This window comes from Mustela nivalis (assembly GCF_964662115.1).
Source record: "Mustela nivalis genome assembly, chromosome: 6".
Taxonomy (NCBI): Eukaryota; Metazoa; Chordata; class Mammalia; order Carnivora; family Mustelidae; genus Mustela; species Mustela nivalis.
The window spans coordinates 33,708,915-33,730,030 of record NC_139025.1 but is presented as its reverse complement, the minus strand read 5'-3'; the positions used below and the strand labels follow the sequence as shown (position 1 = coordinate 33,730,030).

The window sequence follows — 21,116 nt, the reverse complement described above, 5'->3', positions numbered from 1 at the left end:
GGCTCCCGAAGGCATCTTCCTGAGTGTTGAAGGGATAGCCAAAGCCTGTGTCCCATAATCTGGGGTTGATCTACCTCAGTCCCCAGGAGCTATGAATCCATTTGCAAGTTCAGCCCCCCACCCCACCCCCACCGGCCCAGTTGAGCTTTGGCCCTTGGCCTCCTGACCTATTGAGACCAGCTTTCTAAAGTACCTGGGTCTCAAACTTCTGCATGAGAATTGCCTGGGGAGCTCGTTCGCTGGGTGACCTGGCAGCCTCACCTCCAGCGATTCAAATTCAGACTTGGGGTGGAGCCAGGGGATCCTTCATCAAGACCTAGAGTGAGTCTTCCAAAATCCTTTGGGAGAAATGGGCCCTGCTGGTGTTGGCTTCTGTTCAGGCCTGGACAGAAAGCCTGTAGGATTAGGGAAGAAAGCAGTCCTTCCCTGCAATATTCTCTATATTCATCTTCTTTACCAAAAGTTGAGTGTTCCCGGGGCGCTTGGGTGGCTCAGTCCAGTAAGCGCCCGCCTTCGGCTCAGGCGTGCTGGTTTGGAGCCCTAAATCAGGCTCCCCGCTCAGCAGACCTCCCTCTGCTCATGCTCTCTTTCTCTCTGTCAAATAAATAGATAAAATCTAAAAAAATAAAATAAAACAAAATTGAGTGTTCCAGTCCCCTATGAGCGTAGGATTGTACTGGTGAGCTGAGGGACTGCAAGTCGTTGAAGAACAAGGGTAAGAAGACCTCTCTGCAGCTGCCCAAGCTGTCCCGCTGGCCTTCTGGCTCCTTGGCCGCTTCTTTAACATAAATAATGCACATACATACATACATAAGCAAGCAAGTTACCCTGTCGCTTGTGGCGACTTTTTTCTCCCCCCCAAATTACAAACTAGTGCATTGGTCTGGCAGTGGGACAGACTGTTGGAAATAGGGACTTCTCCAAATATCCGGCCGTTACCGTTCTCAGAAGTTGCCAGCTAATGCTGGAACCTCCTTGGGGGTGCAGGGGGAAGGTCTGGTCTTGCGCCCCATTCTACCAGGGTCCCACGCCGCCCGGGGGTTAAGCAGGTCTCGCGGCACCCGGCCGCCCTTCGCGGCAGCCGGTGCGGTGCCTCGCGGAGAGCCCGGGGCCGGGGCCGGGAGACCCCCGCCGCCTTCAGGGACGAGCCCAGCGGTGCGGAGAGGTGGGAGGCTGGAGCCTGCTGAGGTCATTTCCTGTGCCTCTCCCCGAGCCGCCCGAGGAGCCGCGCCGCCGCTCGGCCTTTAAGGAGCCGGCGGGGAGGAGGGAGCGCGGCGCGGCGCGGCGTTGAATGGGGTGCCGCGAGGCCCGTCTCGGCTTTGTGCGGCCAGCCCGCCGGCACCCCGCCCGGCCCCTGCCCCGCCTCGCCTCTCCCCGCCCCGCCCCGCCCCCCGCGACCCCTGCAGCCGCGGAGCGGAGACCCGGCGGCTGCCGCGGAGTCGGGCTAGAAGGACGCAAGGTCAGCGGCGGCCGCGCGCGGAGGGCGCCGGGGGGCCGGGTGGGCGGCGAGAGCGCAGGCGAGCCGGCCGGAGGTGAGCGGCCGCGCGCGCCCCGCGGGCAGGGACGGGCTCGGGGGCTGTGAGGCGGTCGGGAGGGCTTTAGTGGGGCGGAGAGGACGCGGTCTCTCCGGCCGCGGGGCGAATCCGGAGCAGGTGCCTCCCCACCTGGCGCCGGGGGCGCTGGCCTCCGCGGTTGGGCACCGGGGACCGGCGGCGCGCGGCGAGGAGTCGCCTTCCCCCGGAGGAGCGGGAGTTTGGGACCGGCTGGAGCCAGTTGCCCCCGGGAAGGGCCCTCGGGCGCACTTGCAGGCTTTCCTCCGCCTTGCCCGGACTCTGGCTGGCTGGCCCCGCTCCCGCTCGCCTCCCCGCCTGGCTCAGGTAATCTCTTCTGTGATTTCTCCGCGGTTCTTTTACGGATTCTGCTGGGTCAGGCTCAGCTCCTAGAGGCAGGTCAGCCAAGCAGAAAAGAAAACAAGTTGGGCACTGAGTGACAGGCAGGGGCTTTGTGTCCTAGGAGCCTTAGAGAGGACTCTGTCACCAGGGAGCCTTAATGGGGGTGGCAGAGGCCGGGAAGACCCGCACTTGGGAGTAGAATCCGCTCCCTGTTGGGTTTCTCCCTGCCAGGGCGTCTCTATAACCTTCTATTGTGAGTCCATCTAATAAAACCCTTTTGGACAGAGCCTTCGTTCCAGGTCAAACTTATACTTGGAAGATCGCTTTAATAACAGTTTCGTTGGAAAAGTCGTGGGTTCCTTCCTCGGGCTTTTTGGACTGTCTTCTCTGCCAGACTCTGTGTGTGGTAATGTCACTGACACTTTATAGAACTTCGGTTTTAGTGTTTCTGCACGTTATTATCTCCGTTTTACAATGGAGGAAACAGACTCGGGGAAAAAATTGTGATTTACCCAAGGTCATATAGATAAAAAGTGGAAGAGGCAAAACTCAAACCCAAGCCTCCTAAATTCCAGTGTGGGGTTCACAGTCAGCTTCCGTCCCATAGGCTCCTGAGGGGACCTGCTTAGAGCTGGGTGACGGCGGTGGCCGCCAGTGTGGTCTCAAACTGACAGCTGAGTTGAGAAAACGTGGTGCTCCCTCCCCTCTTCAGAAGTCAGCAGCTAGGGGGAAGAAACATGTACCCCCTACTTGGCTCCCCGGGGTGCACTCCTCATTCCTATTCCCTTCTCTCTGCGAGGCTGTGTATCCATGTGGGGAACTCTGGGCTCCTTATGGTTTCAAGAGTGCTTTATACCTGCTGGTTTAAGGTGTGAGGATTCCCTCACTCCTTATCGGGGAGAGGTCCTAGCAGGCTGGCGGTTGAGTCACCATCCTGCATTCTGTGATAACCCCGCTGAGCTCTCTCTCCCTCTCTGTCAAATTCAAAACTGACCTCCTCCATGGGGGAATAGGCACTGATTGCTTGCTAGAGTATGAATTCCAGTAGTCTTGGGGAAAGCGATTTGGACTATTTGGTCATTTAAAAATGTGTATTGCTTAACCCTCCAATTCCATTTCTGGGACTTTATCCTTCAAATACACTCTGAGGCATGTGAAATGACATATGTTTGTTGCAGCATTGTTTGTTTTAGCAGAAGGTTTCAAACAACCCAAATGTCTGTCAGTAAGGGACTCTTAAATAAAATCAATGTAATACCTACACCACGGAATACGACACAGCTGTTAAAAAGCATGGCGGGGAGGGGCGCCTGGGTGGCTCAGTAGGTTAAGCCTCTGATTATGGCTCAGGTCATGATCTCAGGGTCCTGGGATAGAGGCCCACATTGGACTCTGCTCAGCAGGGGGGGCCTGCTTCCCCACCCCCACCCCGTCTGCCTCTCTGCCTGCTTGTGATCTTTCTCTCTCTCTCTCTCTCTCTCTGTGTCAAATAAATAAATAAATAAATAAATTTTTTTTTAAAAAGCATGGAGGGGAGACGGGTCAGGTGTATATGCAGATACAGGAATTCGGTTATAGGTGAAGTACAGTGTGTATGTGTAAACACCATTTGTGTTTGTGTATGTGCTTGCAACATATGTATGAATGCTTGTGTCTGCACTGGATATCTCTGAAAGACGTAAAACCCCGTAAACAGTTGCCTCTGGGGAAAACTGTGGCTGAGGTACAGGGGTGGGAGGAAGCATTTGTAACTTATACTCTTTTGTTCAGTATTCAAAAATAAAGAGATAATGGGGTGCCTGGGTGGCTCAGTCCTTAAGCATCTGCCTTTGGCTCAGGTCATGATACCAGGGTCCTGGGATCAAGCCCGGCATCAGGCTCCTGCTCAGTGGGAAGCCTGTTTCTCCCTCTCCCCCTACTTGTGTTCCCTCTCTCTCTGTCTCTCTTTCTGTGTCAAATAAATAAATTAAATCTTAAAAAAAAAAAAAGAAAAGAAAAAGAAAAGAATTTTTAAAGATCCCTTGATCTTTCTGAGGCAGATCTGGTAGTGAACACATCTGTGGGCCACATCTTCCTAGTATGTCCACACTGGTGGTTTGCCTTTTCATTGTGAATGAAGCTATCATTGAGTGCCCAGCTTCTGTAATATCTCCCGTAATTCTCAATAAATAAATAAATAAACAAACCTAGTATTTATTTAAAAATTTAAAAATTTTAAAATTGCCTTTTAAAAAAAAAGATTTATTTATTTGTATATTCATTTGAGAGAGAGGCTCCCTCTCTCTCAAATGCATGTGGGGGGAGGGGCAGAGGGCGAGAATCTCAGATGAGAGCAGAGCCCAGATGGTTGTGGGGCTCAGTCTCACAACCCATGAGATCATGACCTGAGTGGAATCCAAGAGTCAGACGCTTAACCGACTAAATTACCTAAATGCCCCTGAACTTGCCATTCTTGAAGGTCAAAAGAATGGTTAAATGTTGATAACTTCATGTGATTGAACCTAATATTATTGCCCTCCTTTTCAAATATCATTGCTCTCAATTTCAAAATGGCGCTGAGGCTCAGAGAGGTTAAGCAGATGGTTTAAGGTCACAAGATTAAGGGCCAGAGCCAGTACTCAAACCCAGGCTTGCTTGGCGCTGGAAGGGGGAATCTTAACTACTACACTCTGCTGTTCCTCTGTACTGGTTTTGTTCTTAAAGGATGCTATTCCTGTTTGTCCTAGTCCCCTCCGGTATTTAGATCCCCGAAGGCTGGAACTTGCTCACCTTTTCCTATCTCTTCCAGCATTGTGAAATGTGCCACTCAGCCCCCAAGAGTAAAATGCATATTGTTGGCTTGATCATATGACAAGGTGTGGGCAGATGTGCCCTGTGTCCACTCACCTACCCCCAGCTCCATCCTCAGAAAGGGGCCACAAAGCTCTTCCCTTCCCACAGTTGGACAGGTGGTCAGCCTAGTGTAGCACTATTAGAAGATGGTGGTGGCCCATCACTAGTGAGTGGAAATCACAAAAGGTGCTCACACTCAGGTAGTGAACCGTAGTGAGGGGACACGGGAGAGCCCAGTGGAAACTGTACCCAGAACAGAGTCCATGTTCCCTAGGGAAGCCTCCTGCAGTGACCTCTGACCTCTTCCGTGTAAGGTCTTGTATTGGCTTGTTCTCTTTGTAGGAAAGTTCCAGGATATACACCGTTGTTGACCTGAGCCTTGCAAACCATGAGATCTTTATTCATCTTTATGTTCCTGACTTTGCATGTAGGAATCACTTCACAAAAAGTTGGTTGAATTATATTTAATCTCAGCATCTTGTCAATTTCTGGTCAAATCCCTACGCTTGCCAAAGTCATCCCAGGTCAAGTCTGTGTTTTCTCTGATACTGGCCCAGAGTCTGAGGTCACCTAACGACAGCTCCTGCCTCTGAGGCATTCTCCACCACCCTCCCCGGCTACGTCATTCCAGGATGCCAGAGGACTTAGGGAGTTCCAAAGCAGGGCCTCAGGCTGTGCGGTCATTTGTCACCTGCTAAACAGTTTAGCGCTCTGGGCACTAGAAGAAATCAAGAGAAGTGGGTTTCACAAGAGTGACTAGGAGCTGATCCTTGTAGCTTGCGGGGGGAGGCCCATGGGGACTCACTGTACTGTTCTCCCTAGTTCTTGTATATATATGAAGCTTTCCAGAATAAAAAATGAACAGTTGTATTGGGTTTTGTCCCTCCTCTCATTTCTGTCCCATCTGTTTTGCCATTGTGTTGTGTTAGGCTAGCCCTGAGACTCCACCACCGCCACTGAAGCATGTACATGGAAAGAGGATGTTCTGTGTGTTGGGAGATCGGGATTCTTGGCCCCACTCTGATTCTCCTTAGCTCCGTGTCTCAAGTCACAGATGTGATAGGATTTCTCATCTGTTCTTTGTGAATAATATTTCTTGTCCTACATCACAGGGATACTGAGAGGATACGGAGAGAAATCACGCCTTCATGGTACTTTGAAAAGTTAGCCATTCTGTAAATTATTTTCTGCTCATATTTGCACATCTTTACTGGAGGTACAAGTGCAAGGTGACTTAGCAGGTGAAGTTCAACGTAGTGGTATTTTGCCTTAACCTTTAATGTTTTATAGCTGCTGCGGCAACCACCTACTTCTGTTGGAAGAGCCTCTGGGGCACGTGCTTGGCAGCAGGCCCCTTGCTCCAGTTCCCTCTTGAAAGCCCATAGCTCTTCTCACATGCTGAGGCACGCCTAGCACAGGTCCAGCCCCCTTGCCACATTCCCAGGGCGAGGGAGAGGCTTCAGCAGAGCACTTGATCTGTTCAGAAGTGTGATGTCATAAGCTGCTTGATTGGGACAGGACTCCCTGCAGGCTGGGTATAATTTCAACTCTCAGGGCTAGGCAGAGGACAGTGATGTCTTTTATTTCCAGAGCTCCTGGAGATTTTGTCCACTGTCCCCATGGAATCAGAGCTGCAGCTTTGACAGCCAGTTAAGAGGGAATTAAAATTCACCAAACCTTTCAGTGGCACGCAAGGATTAAGTTTCCCCTACCCCTTGGTTTTACCTGGGTGTTGTTACCGCTGATTCTTAGCCCTGAGCTAGGCTGCAAGACTTCCAGGTCCTACTTTCAGATCTGCCACACTTTTTTTTTTTTTTTTTTTTTAAATATGAGGAAAAGCAAAATCCCTTTGAAGGACAAAGCAAATCAAACACCATGAGGCCTCCCGGCCTTCTCTGGAGGCCCCACAAGGTTCTGTTTTGTCTTTTCAGCTGCGATCTTAGCTCAGAGAAGGTCATGTTTTGTTTTTGTCTTTTGTCTTCCTGCCCGTTCCAGTCGGTCCCAGTCTTTTGAGGTGGGAATTGCTGGGAGATCACAATGTCGGGATTGTTCAGCAGGACAGTCCCCGGGGAGCAGGACTGAGGTCACATGTCTAGCGTTCTGAGCTGCCCAGAACCCGAAGACTTAGACCCTAGACCCGTCAATGTATACTTGTGGGGCTTCTCTACAGGTCCACTGGCCCTGTATTTTAAATGAAAAGTCAGGACACATGATACATGTCTACGCTTATGGAGGTTATGGTGTCAGAATGTGTGAGACCAGGATGCCCTGGAAAACCTTGAATATAGGTTCACCTTATTGCCAAGGATGCTGAAAGATCCCATAAAATATTTTTCTCATTCTTCACAATCCAGTTCACTCTTTGTAAAATCAGAATTCTTTCCAGTTTTTAGATGGGTAAGAAGCACAGTTGCTCAGAGTAGGGACTTTGGAACAAGAATCCCAGCCCCGGGGCGCCTGGGTGGCTCAGTGGGTTAAAGCCTCTGCCTTCGGCTCAGGTCATGATCCCAGGGACCTGGGATCAAGCCCCACATCGGGCTCTCTGCTCTGCGGGGAGCCTGCTTCCTCCTCTCTCTCTCTCTCTCTGCCTGCCTCTCTGCCTACTTGTGATCTCTGTCTGTCAAATAAATAAATAAAATCTTAAAAAAAAAAAAAAAAAAGAATCCCAGCCCCACTACTGACTAGCTCTAGAACTCTCTGTGTAGCTTCTGAATTCCTCAGTGACCTCCTACATAAGTGTGGACAATGCCCATACCTTGTCTTATGTATTGTCATGAGGATTAAAGAAGCCACTCATGATAAATAAATGATAGCTATTTGTACTATGGTAAAAAGATACTTACAAAAGTCAAATGTGATAGTTGGAAGAAGGAAGGATGGAGGGGGAAGGGAGGGAGGAAGGGAAGAAAGAAGATTAAAAAAAGAAGTCAAATGTGAGGCGGTTAACCTATGGAGGACAGGCTCACTGGTCACCAGGGTTGTGTTAGCAGCAGTGCAGGAGGCGACTGGGTTTTCCCAGGTCATGTGGCTCCTGAAGAAGGGAAAAGGAATTAAAAAAAAACAAAACAAAACCAAAAAACTAAATTTTTATTACGGAAAATTCTAGGCATTCATTCAAGCAGAGAAACCAGTATAAAGAACTCCAGATGCCCATCACCTAACTTCAAAACTTACCAGCAATTTGATAAATCTTATTTCATGTATCTCCTCCCCAAACCACTGCTAGCCCCCTCCTATGAAGTGTTTTAAAGCACATATCGCAGACGTTATATCATTTCACATTTAAGTCATTTATATGTATATGATCTCAAGGTCCTGGGATCCAGCCCCATATGGGGCTCCCTGTTCGGCAGGAAGCCTGCTTCCCCTTTCCTTCTGCCTTCAGCTCCCCTTGCTTGTGCACTCTCTTGCTCTCACTCTTTCTCTGTCAAATAAATAAAATCTTTTTAAAAATAAGTATTTGTTGCATGGATACATTTTTGTTAAATGGATAATTGAATGAAAAACAAATGAGGCCCTACTTTCTGCTGACCAGGGAGATGCCTGGGTGGCTCATCTGGTTAAGTGTCTGCCTTAAGTTAGACTCAGGTCATGATCCCAGCGTCCTGTTTCTTCCTCGCCTGCTGCTCCCCCTGTTTGTGCTCTGGTGTCTCTCCCTCTGACAAATAAATAAATAAAATCTTTAAATAAAAATGAGACGAGGTTTGCCTTACAGTTTCTCAGACTTTGTGATTCCCTGAGTTTGCTTAGCTAGCTTACGATGGAATGGGACACACAGCCAAGAAAAGTGGCTATGGCAATGACTCAGTCACCTCCCCAGCTCTGTTTTCTCCGCCTTCCTCCTCACACACTTCCTTATCTTCTCCTCTTGCTGTACTGGTTCCCAGGCATCCCTGAAATAGCCAGAAGTTGACTCCATCATGGCGGAACTCAAGGTGGAGACCCGTGCCAGCGTGGACTGGCAGAAGCGCTGCCTGGCCCTGGAAACCCAGCTCTTCCGGTTCCGCCTGCAGGCCAGCAAGATCAGGGAGCTGCTTGCTGACAAGGTGAGTCCTGGAGAGCTAACCAACCTCCCTGCAGAGGTCAATGTCAGACAGGGCCAGAGTTAGAGAAGGAGAGTTGGGGAAGGTGAACTTTCTGCTACTGCTTCTTTTTTTGAAGTATTAATTAATTTTCCATTGAAGTATATTTGACATGTAACATTATATAATTTAAGGTATACCACATATTAATCTGATACATTTGTATATTATAATAAGGTTGCCTTTGTAGTGGTAATTAGTATTTCTATCCTGTTATGTAATTGTTATTTCTTTTTAGTGGTTGGAATAATGAAGTTCCAGTTTCCTAGCAAATTTGATGATTATAATGCAACATTATTGCCTATATTCACCATACTGTGTATTATATCCCTAGGGCTTATTTACTACTCATTGCAGAAAGGTGAACTTTTAATGAGATACTTTGCACACCTGCAAAATGAAACCCGGGGTACTTTTTTTTTTTTAAGTCCCAAATCAGAGCAGCTTACTAAGCTGTCGTCTTGCATTCTTTCCTGCTCCAGAGAAGTGATAGAAATCTTCTCGGCCCTCCATAACCTCTTGGGCCAACGGTGGCTATAGTGGAGGTTCTATTATTCCCTTAATATTTCTTCTTCAGTGTGGGAAAGGAAGAGGGAGGAGTTTTTTTGTAATCTTCTTAGGGTAGAAGAGGGGAAAGCCACACCCTGCTGTCACCCTCTATTAAGCATAGGAGCTGTGGAAGGCAGCCTGGTTTCCTGGAGGTGAGGACACAGGTTTTGGAGCCAGTACCACCTGCAACTTACTGGCTGTATGACCCTGGCAAGTCCCTTCACCTCTAAGGCAGGTACACAAATGTCTGCCTTGCAGTTATTTTGAGAATTGTGTCAGGTCACATATATAAAGGTTCTGGCATGGAATAGGTCTTTTTTTTTTTTTAATTTTTATGTATTTATTTGACAGAGAGAGATCACAAGTATGCAGGGAGGCAGGCAGAGAGAGAGGAGGAAACAGGCTTTCCGCGGAGCAGAGAGCCCGATGCGGGGCTCGATCCCAGGACCCTGAGATCATGACCCGAGCCGAAGGCAGAGGCTTCAACCCACTGAGCCACCCAGGCGCCCCATGGAATACGTCTTAAACGGGAATGATTATTATCTTTATAGGCTTGGGTGGTCTGGTCTGGGAAACTGACCATCATTTGTAATATTTCTCTGGGAAGATGAATTCTAAATAGCTGACTTTCAGAAACACTTTGGAGTATAACCTCGGAGAGTAGAGACCTGTACTAAAGGGAAAAAAATTATATATTATATATATAATTATACATTATATATAATATATCATAATATAATATATTAATTGTATATTAATTGAATCAGCTCTCTTCTAGTTTTGTTTGCATCATCCATCTGTGTAGCCAACCCTTTCTTTCATATGGCAAAAGTAAAACTCAGTCCACCCCTCTCCAAGGAATTTCCAATTCTGACAAGTAAAGCCTGAGGAAATGTCCAGTTTTACTGATAGCTCCACAAGCTGGCATTTGGGAAGACAACTTATTGACATTACCCCTGCATTTCCACTGCCGAGGATAGTAGCACTGGTTCAGCCTAAATAAGAACTTGTGAACTTTGGGTCTGTTGGCACTGCTGTCTCCAAGTTCAGGCTTTGCAAAACAGAGACCGGCTGTGTTCCTGTGGCCATGGTTCAGGTACTAAGAGAAAGGGTAGAATTAGGCCACTTTGGGAGAAGGGAAGCCAGCCTTAAATAGTGGTTCTCAAAGGGTGGTCCTGGGGCCACCCATGCCAGAAACATGGAGTGCTTATTAAGCTTGTACATTCCTGGATGCCCCCTCGCCCAGTCCTCCTGGTCCCATTCTCCTGGGGGTGCCACTCATAATGTGCATGTTTAACAAGCGCCTAGAAATTAGTTTCATAAAGTTTGAGAACCTTGCCTTAGGATAGGTTACTGGGGAAGGTGTGGGAGGGGAGGAGAGGGTGAGTAAGGGTCTCCCAGCTGGTTTAAAACACATCTCAGAGGAAAAAAACTTCTGTTCCTAGTGATAGGGACCACAAAATAACCTTAAAAAAAAAAGACCACTATGAAAAACAAAGAGGGAAAACCCAAGTGGTACTCAGCTTGGACAGCTCAGTAGGATGGGCTGTGTGAATGGCCTCCCTGTAGTGATGAGAGGTTTGGGGTTTAATCTGTGGAGATAGAGATGAGGTCTGGCCCTTTGGAAGCTGGAGCTTAAACTGAAACTTTTACCGTAAAGTGAGGACTATCAAAGTTTTTTGCTCTAAGTTAAAAGGTAGACCAGGAAAAGAAAATCATCTGCCAACACAGGGAGATGACTGAACAGCTTCTTAGCCAAGGCTCGGGGCAGAAAAAAACAAAAGAAAGCCAAAGAAAAGTATTCCTGGAAAGTGTGATGATGGTACTGGCTTAGCATTAGAATTTATACTCTTTGTGTGGATTAAGAACCCTGAGTTCTGGGCCAGTGATACCCATTGGAGACCTCGTAGGAACAGACAGAGAACCTCTCTGGAGAAACAAGACCTCAACCCAAATCACACAGGATCCTCATGTTATCCCATAGTAAACCCATAGTAAAGATGCACATATGATCCGAAATGACTAAATGCTTGAGAAAATAATCTGTCCTGAGTTAGAGTCTGCAGACACAACTAGATCCCATAAGAATTTGGAATAAGGAACTGTTGGCAAGACACCATAAAATAAATGAGTTCAAAATTATTGAAGAGGTAATGAAATGATTGAGCATGTGAGACAAGAGCAAGACACTATCCAAAAAGATCAGGTAGACTGGAAGAAGAACCAAATAGAACTGCTGGAAACAAAAGATGTCTTCACTGCAATTAAATGTTCAACGGTTGAATTAAACATCCAATGAGGCACCATGGAGATGAGCTTATAGAGTGGGAAGATGGGCCAATGCAAGAAACCATCCGGAATGCAGCACAGAGAGAGAAAGGCCCAGAGGCTGAGACCTGGATGCTTGGATGACAAGATCCTATAAGGTACCTGAAGTGGAGGACAGGATGAAGGAGAAACATTACTTGGAGAGATAATGGTGTAAAAATTCCCAAACTTGATGAAGGTTGTGCAGCCTTGGACTTGTGCAGCAGAACGAAACTGGGCAGTATGCATTTCTTAAAAATCTGCTGACCGTATTAGCTAGATTGTAGGGTGGCTGCCATAAGAAAGAACCCAAAAACATGACGGCTTAAAACCAGCAGCTGTTTATCTCCTTCTCGTGTAACCTTGCCGACCTGAGCAGTATAGTCCTGGGGTGATGTCTGCTGCATGGTTGAAGAGGGTTCCCATGATGGCCACATTCCAGCCTCTTCCCTTTACATGTATGACCTGGAGCTTCCATTCATCGCTTCTGCTCGTATCCCATTGGCCAAAATTTATTCTCATGGTCGTTCCCAGGTGCAGGGAAGATTGGAAAGTGCAGTCATTATTCTGGATAATGATGTGCTCTGTTCAAAGTTGGAGGCTTTATTTTGTGTGAGAAAGAAGAGGAAAACAGATCCTGGGGATCAAGGAGGAGTCACTAGCCTGGAATTTAAGTCTAGAATGATGATGACAAGTAGAAATAGAGTCTATAACTTTCAAATCAGTAGAGTAGGGAAATAGAATAAAGTCTATTAAATCTAGACCAGGAAGGAAAAACAAGAGTATTTAAAAAAAAAAAAAAAAAAGGAGTAAATAGAAGGCAGAAAATGCGACAGGAGAAATAAATCCAAATGTATCAGTCATAGGAGACTTATATAAGAAATGTCTTGTCACATACAAGAATGTAGTGTTGCTGTACGAAAATTTGGAAATATCCTAAATGTCTATCAACAGGGAAGTGGGTAAACATACTGAGGGTATTTGTAGGACGGAATGCTACATTGCAGGTAGAAATGAATTGGGTGAGCTACGTGCTTAAATCTCAAGCACCAGCACTGACCAAAAAAGATCCGGAGGACATGTAGAGAACAATTTGGCTTATATGAAGTTTCAAAACCTACAGGACAGTCTATCTATTGATTAGAGGTCTATGCAAATGAGATAAAATATAAACACAACCAAACCTGGGGTTGATGCTAGAAGTGAAATCCAAGAGTAGACTGGGGCCTTCGCCTCTCTGTAGTGGCCCATTTCTTAAGTCAGAAGCAGAGACAACAGAAAGTAAGATCTGATAAAGCTGAATGGTGGATACGTGTTTTAAAATATTATTCTCCATGTGTTTCCTGAAATATTTCATAATAAAAAAATGTCTTACAGTGCCTTCCTCCCTTGTTCCCCAGGGTCCTTAAACACATCAGTAAACACACTTTCTCCCTCCACAACCTCTTGGGCGTAAGTAGGTTGAACTTTTGTAAGAGTGGCCCCATCTCCTCTTCCAGGCTGCCTTTGATTGTCATGTAGCTGGAATGCCCTCCCACGAAAAGGTTGGGGGCTCAGACTGTGACTTGGGTAAAGAAAGGGGAAGCATGTTAGCACAGGGCAGAAGAGGCTGGGGTGCCAGGGAAGAGGATAGAGAAAGACATCTTGACTAGGGATCATAGGCTGGGAGAATTGAGGAAGAGTACCACGACAGTAGCCCAACACCAGACCTCTTGGCAGGAAACCTTAAAAGCCATAAACACCACGTTGCTCAATGTCAGGGCTGGGCCTGTCACCTGCAATCATCCCCAAACCCACAGGACAGGTTCAACAGTTCACTTAAAGATTTTCCCCCATGCGTCAAGGTAAGTTTCAGATCACAAGAGGAGATGACTCAGGTTTCTCATGAGAGCTGGTACTGGGGCCATGCCCAGGTCGGGTCTCTGTCGCTGCTCCTAGAACTTACTAGTTAATCATCACCAGTACCCACCTATACCGGCTAAGCCAGGTCAGCTCTCTGGGTCCCTCTGGCCAGCCCACTCACTCGGCCACAGCCCGTGGGGATTGCACCACCTGGCTGGCTGATAGCCGCTCCCTCGCTCCCTCGAGGCTGGCTGCGGTGCAGGGCAGGCCAAGCCTGGGTGCTTCCCCGGGGAGTGGCCCTTCCTGGGATCAGATCCCGCCCATGGGCTATGAAGGCTTGGAAATGTGCCCTTCCTCCTTCCCCACCCTACAGCCTCCCTCTTGCAGAATTGCTGTTTGGGATGCGGAATGATCTGTGCTAAAAAGCAAATTTTTCTGAAAGAAAAGACATCGAGGTTACCGCATAATCCCTCACCTAAGGGCGAGGAAGGGCAGGGGAGGGGAAACAGTGTTAGACTTTTCTCTGCTGGTGCACCACACCAGGCCTGGTGTGCCGTTGCCATGGACACCCAGGCTGCCAGGACCACGCACTGTGGAGCCAGATGAACTGAGGGTGCACTTTCTGTCCAGAACAGGAGTCGGGGGGTGGCTGATGCCGGAGAGTTCACATCTAGCTCTGCTCCCTGGGATCCTCCCCCACCGTTGTCCCGTCCGTCCGTCCGTCCGTCCGTCCGTCGTCCATCCGTCCCGTCCTCCCCGCCCCCCACCCTGCTCTCTTCCTTGCTCTGCTGAAGAAGTCACAAAGGCTGCAGATCAATTTAAAACTTGATACTGTTCTAGGAGGATCTATAGATGGTATGAAAGTCCCTGGGATTTTTTTTCTCATTCTTGCTAAACTTGTGCTTCAGTCATCCCATCAGAAAAGTGGGAGTGTAGTAACTGCGCAGAGGAGCCGTCCACAGTAGGAATGACCATGATGAACACACGGCCTCAGTATTAGAACTAACGCATGTTTTAAGCTTTTTTGTTTGTTTGTTTGTTTTTTGTTTTAAGCTTTTTATGTATTTATCTCTCTCTGCTCCCCAAAGGGGTTTTGAGTGGATTTACTGAAAAGAAGTAATGTAATGAAACATCCCTCATGTTTAATTTTTATTGTTATTTTTTTAAGACTTTATTTATTTGACAGAGAGAGACACTGCAAGAGAGGGAACAGTTAGGGGGAGTGGGAGAGAGAGAAGCAGGCTCCCCGCAGAGCAGGAAGCCCAGTGCGGAGCTCAATCCCGGGACCCTGGGACCATGACCCAAGCCGAAGGCTGACGCTTAATGACTGAGCCACCCAGGCACCCCAACATCCCTCATATTTTAGCTTGAATATTTTTCACTGAAGTGGCTTTTTCCCAAGGCTCCTTCCAGTAGGATTGTGTGCACTCCCTCTTTTCTGGAAATTCTTACTAGTTCCACCAACCAAGGTTTTGAAACGCAGCAACCCAGTTTACATTTATATACCAAAAATGTGTAGGTTGACTTTTTTTTTGTTTCTGTAAACACATAAGTGGTTCAGTCCCCTTAAACAAAAGAACAATGACTGTTGCTCCGCCCCCCCCTCAGGCCAGGGACTGTGCGGAGGCAGCAATTCTCTGGAGCCCTCAGCTTCTCAATGTATGGCTGGAACACAGAGGCCAGAAAAACACTTCCTTGCGTACCTCAGAATTTACGAAAAGGCCAGGAACTGTGAAAGGAGAGTACTAGGGCTCTCAGGACTAGTTGGAAATATGTTGAAGTCTGCATAAAGTCATCACAGAATTGGCCTTAGCTGACAGATCCAGTTTGCTTTGGGAGTAGATGCCTTCTAGAACGTTCATTCACTGTGGATGAGCTTGTGTGTACCTGTGCGTGTGTGCACACACGTTGAGAGGGAGAGAGAGAGAGAGAAAGAGGCTTTCCATTCTCCTAACTACCTATTTTTGATAGGGTCCACTGCAGTATTTTTCTGGAACCTCAGTACTGATAGCGTTCTGTACCCCCTATGAAGCCATTCGAGAAGCTCTGCCAATACGGGCCTGGCCCCACTATGTAGCCCAGAAGCTTTGCTATGCTTTGCATCCTGTGGCCAGTCTAGTGTTTTCCAGAGTGTGGTCTGTGGGCCTCCTACATCGGGATCACCCGAGATTTTCTTCCCAAGCGCATTCCCAGGTCTGTGCCTCACGCTTGCTCAATAAAACCGTCTGTGGGCAAGGCCCCAGAATCTGTCTCGGGGACGCTCCGTGTGGGTCCTTACATCCCTGACAGTGAGAGCTCCGGGCACGAACTCCCTCCACGGCCTCTCAGCATCTTGAGCCCCAGGTGCCCCGGAAGAGCAGTGGACCCACAGAGAAGACTCAGAGCCCCTTCACTCCTTCCTTTTCTATAGTCAGACACCAGGGCAGCCCCATGGTGCTGTATTTTAAATATTTAGGACTAAACATAGGATTTGAATTAAACAAAAGATCTAGTAAAAAAAAACAAAAAATGTTGAATGGCATTTAACAGAGTTAAAACCATTTTTTAAAAAAGATTTTATTTATTTATTTGACAGAGATCACAAGTAGGCAGAGAGGCAGGCAGAGAGAGAGGCGGGGGAAGTAGGCTGCCCGCTGAGCAGAGAGCCTGATGTGGGGCTTGATCGCAGAATCCTGAGATCATGACCTGAGCCAGAGGCAGAGGCTTTAACCCACTGAGCCACCCAGGCGCCCCGAGTTAGAACCATTTAATAGCCCAGACTGGGGGCTGCTGCTCACACACAGGCAGGTCACTTACACAAGTGAGACGGGTGGTCCTGGGAAGAATCAGGGGAACGGGCTGGAGCTAGAGGAAGTGGAACCTCTGTATCGCTGTAAGAAAGTGGAACCCTAGCATGGCTAGATCTGAGTTTTCGAGGGAAGCTGGAAGCCAGGGATTATATGTGGAATCTCTGTTTTTATGTGACATGCGAGATCTGGATGTGAGAGGCCCCGCGGCTAAAGGTGCCATAGACTCTGGAGCCAGTCCTCCCGAGTTTGAACCCTGGCTGTGCCTCTCTCCCACGTGGCCTGTTAGTGAGGTTCCCCAGCCCGCTGGCATCGGTTTCTGATCTGTACAGCGGGCTAATAGTAGTACGTGCTCCTTCCCAGTGGGATGAACATTCAGTGAGTCGACACGTGTGGAGTGTTTAAGCCAGTGCCAGACACACAGCCAGTGGCCCTGTGGAGTTCTCTATGTGTCAGCTACATGCCCCTAACACGTGAGGTCTTGCAAGATGCCCCAGAGGCTAGAGTTGGCAGCCTCAGGCTTGAAGCCGCTCTTGCTGTAGGTGGATGATTCAAGGAATGGCTGTATAATTTATCATCTAACCCAGGACGCTCTGGAAAGAGAAAAGAAGGCCCTGTTAGTAATTATCGTGGGACAACAGGGGAACCCCGGACAAATGGGTCTCCCTGGTCCTCCGTGTCATCTCTGTCTCTGAAAAACCAGCAAGTAACTGGCTGTCAAGTCACCATAAGGGCCACGTTGTGCACCTGAGCTCTATGCGAGGCACCTCGTGGTCCTCTTCCCGGTAACCCTAGGTGGTAGAGACTCGTTACCCTTTTTTCCCTGGTGAGGAAACTGAGGCACAGAGCAGTTCAGGAACTTATGTAAAGCCACACTGTGGCAGAGCCAGTCAGGTTCAAGCCTGAGTGCTTCCCTGTGCCCGTCTCTCCAGTGGGGGCATCGCGGCAGTAAGAATGCTGAGCCCCCATTTCACAGAACGGCTGAGCCCCAGCAGGTGCAGAGCTCGGCTCAGACCACCATTCAGCTCACGGGCCCCCGAGAGTGCCCACTGCTGCCACTGCCCGGGTACTGCCGTGTCACGGCATCGTGAGTGTACAAGTGTACGAGCTGCGGACACAGGGATTGAGCACCAGGTTGGCGCCCAGTGCGTGTTGTCAGGTCACCATGGCCAGTGCCGGGGCCACTCATTTAAGAGCCTTGTGTGCCGGTCACAGCTGGTAAGAGCGGAGCCGCCTCAGAGTCATCTGCCTGAACCCGACACCTCCTGGGCCAGCCCATCACCCCAGGCCCACAGACAGCTGAGGACAGCTGAGGACAGGGCTCTAGGGAACCCACTGAGGGGGAGAAACAGAACCCAGAGCAGGGGTGGCCCCGAATGCGGTGTAAGGAGCGGTCTGCCCTCGTGAGAACTATTGATGCTGGTGTTAAAATGAAGTTCGAAAACTCTGGAGTTTTTCTCGAGAACCTGGAGTACTCCCGGGCCATGGAGGAAATGTACGTTCATCACGACAGAGGGAGAGATGGTGTTAAAAATACTCTTCAAACAAGGATGGCAGGATGTCGGTAATCGTTGGACAGTAGTGAGGGATACGTGGATGGTCGTTACACTCTTCTCTTAAAAGCGTTCCAGATGTTCAGAATGTTTTCAGTGTTCAGAAATTAGTTTTCGGGGAAAAAAAATACTCCAGCGTAAAGGCAAATACAAAATGCTTTGAGTTTTGAGTGTCCCTGCCGGGAAGATAAGAACAGCTGTAGAATCGGTAGGAATATGGGGACCCTGCGGCCGCCTGCCCAGGCTGGGAGAAGACCCCAGGCTCTGTGGAAGGTGCCTTCCATTGCATTTGCTTCACTGATAGCGTACTTTGTTATTTTTTTAATCAACATATGACATACTATTTGTTCCAGAGGTATAGGTCTGTGGTTCATCAGTCTTACATAATACCTTGTGTTATATAATTATGACACATACCCTCCCCAGTGTCCATCACTCAGTTACCCCGTCTCTCTACCCCTGCTCCCCTCCAGCAACCCTCAATTTGTTTCCCATGATTAAGAGTCTCTTATGGTTTGTCTCCCTCTTTGATTTCATCTTGTTTTATTTTTTTCTTCTCTTCCCCTATGATCCTCTGCCTTGTTTCTTAAATCCCACATAGGAGTGAGATCCTATGATAATTATCTTTCTCTGATTGACCGACTTCTCATAGCACAATACCCTCTAGTTCCATCCACGATATTGCAAATGGCAAGACTTGGTTTTTTGATAGCTGTGTAATATTCCTGTGTGTGTGTGTATCCTTTATCCATTATCTGCTGATGGACATCTGGGCTTGTTCCATAGTTTGGCTTTTGTGGACACTGCTGGTTCGTGTTCTTTAAAGGGATGTCTAGTAGTAGATCTTCTCAGTGGGAAAAAACATGCTCACTGTGTGGTCAATACCAGGGCGATTTCCAGCTCTCACCAGTGTCGTTGACTGCTCTTGGTCCAAGTGGGAATGCCCAGCTGGGCAGTAGAACTCAGATACAATTCTCTTCTTCACTCTACCTTGGTTTCTCCATCCATAGAATGTAAAGAGAAGTTTTTCTATTAAAGGAGTTTGAAAATATCAGACAGTTGTCTGATATTCAAGAAGGGTTATGAATACGAGGGATCATTTCCTGTGGGAATCTTATGTCTTCTGAGCTACAGAGATGTTGTGTCTGAATGGTCCAGCTGAAGGTTCATCTAGGGAAACGCGTCAGGAATCCAAAATCTTCCTATTCAGTATTTCATTGTGTTTGTATTTATTTTATTTTATTACTTAAGTAACCTTTATACCCAGCGTGGGGCTCAAACTCATGACTCGAAGATCAAGAGTGAGATGCTGTCCCAGCTGAGCCAGCCAGGTCCCCCTCACTGTATTCTTAAAAAATTAAATGCTTCTGCGGCACCTGGGCGATACAGTCAGTTAAGCGTCCAACTCTTGGTCTCGGCTCAGGTCATGATCTCAGGGTCAGGAGATGGAGCCCCACATCAGGCTCTGTGCTGAGCATGGAGTCTGTTTGAGTTTCTTTCTCCCTCTCATTCTGCCCCTCCTGCTTGTACACGTACGCTTTCGCTCTCTCGCTCTTTCTCTCTCAAATAAGTAAGTCTTATTTAAGAAATGTAAATGCTCCCAGTAGCTGTATTAGTGATGGTTTTGAGGTGGGGCCAAACTCCCAACTCTGACTAGCTTAAGCAAATGGAATTCATTTGGAGGATCCTAGGGCCCCTTACGGAACGGGAGGAAGGAGCTAACAATTGTGACTTGGTGAAGTTTGTGCACGATCTCCCATTCAGTCCCCTTGTTCTTGTCTCTGGTCTGTCAATCCCAGGTGTCAGATTCCTGGGGACAGAGAACCTGATTGGCTCAGTCAGGTCTGGTGCCTAAGGGGGACACATTACATAGTACTAACCTGGTCACTGGGGGCCGTCGCTGTGTGTCAGCCTACATCCCCCTCTAGCTACACAGAATTCTTGTTGCTCTGGGAAGCCAGCCCTGTCCCCATAATACCAGCTGATGCTAAGCTCTTATCTTCTGTGTAGCTGTTTGACGGTCAGGGAATTCTGTAGCGCAGGCTCCACGGCTGTTTGACTTGTGGAAGGCCATCTGGCTCTAACGGATGTCCGTGTCTGGCCGGCACCACCCTACCCTCTCAGGCTTGAGTTGAGAGGCTCGATCATGATGATGAAACCTGGGGCTCGATCGTGATGATGAAACCTGGGAGAGGAAGGAGAGAAGAGCTGCAGGCAGCCTTGGCCTGAGAACATGAATGCCCCTCAGTGGTGGTCCTGTCTACTGGGAGCCCAAGGGGCATTTTTGCCCCATGGGTTGTAAATCTCGAGTTTCCCCTGGGATCCTCAGATCCTGTCATAGGGAATGTGTGCCGAAAGCATCTGTATTTCCCCAGCCCCAAGAAGGAGGAAAAAGTGGGTGAGGAAAGGCTGGCCTGAGAAAAGAGCTGCCGCAGGTTCTCTGGCGTGCTCTCCTCCCAGAGAACCCTCCTTTCACTGCCCAGCACCAGGCTGGGGGGCTCCTTCTCCTGCGTGCTTGAATCAAGAAGGGAAGGCAGAATTGCAGTTGAGCAGATGAGAGATTGGGAAAGAAAGAAGGGTAAGTTTCAAACCAGGATCCAGGCCAAAAAGAGAAGGTTGAGTAGCAGGAGGAAAGGCCCGATCTGTAGAGAGGAGGTGGGTGAGGCTGGACTGGAGCTGGGAAGGGGGGACCTGTCCAGCCTCATGGAGGACAAGTTGGGCTGTTCTGCCCCTCGTGTGTGTATAATGCCCCCTGGGGCAGGGCAGGGTAGGGCTGGGAGCAGGTGACCGACCGGGCTGTGGCACATGGAAGCAGGTGGCTCTTGACAGGAGAGTTGGGCATGTGACTGCCTTGGTGTGGTGATGTCCACGGGGCAGCGTGTGGCCGACCCGCCCCTGAGCCAGGGAGGATGAGAGCAGCGGTCCAGCCCACACTTGTCACGGGGAGCTTGTGAAGCTGCGGGGGTGTCGTGTGGGCTCATGAGCATCGACTTAGCCTTTAGCTTAGAGCTGGTCCCTCAGGAGCCTCCATGGGTAAGAACACTCGTCCCTTAGCTTGGCCAGCTGGTGTAAAATTCCAGAATTGCCGAGCTCCTTAGACCTCAATGACACATCTCTACTGGTAGTGAGATAGAATTTTTAAAAACGTGTCCTGAGCGTCTCTGTTTAAGATTAAAGAAATCAAATAAGGTGATGCCTGTTGATGCCATTTATAGTCAGAGATGTCCTTGATAAGGGATTAATACTTGTCCCCCGCCAGTGAGCTGTCCTTGG

General features: G+C 48.5%; 1 protein-coding gene across 3 annotated transcripts in view; it reads left to right on the top strand.

Moving 5' to 3' along the window:
* The first annotated feature begins 1,327 nt into the window (after positions 1 to 1,327).
* The window catches only part of PLEKHH1 (pleckstrin homology, MyTH4 and FERM domain containing H1), a 48,443-nt gene continuing 28,654 nt past the window's right edge, over positions 1,328 to 21,116 (top strand). The window contains exons 1-2 of one of the 3 annotated variants that reach the window (XM_082734042.1): positions 1,328 to 1,459; positions 8,612 to 8,770. In XM_082734042.1, the coding sequence (XP_082590168.1) occupies positions 8,645 to 8,770 (126 nt within the window). In that variant the 5' untranslated portion in view covers positions 1,328 to 1,459; positions 8,612 to 8,644. Of the gene's footprint in view, positions 1,533 to 1,740; positions 1,878 to 8,611; positions 8,771 to 21,116 lie in introns of those variants that run through there. The other 2 variants (XM_082734041.1, XM_082734043.1) reach the window with 2 other exon arrangements.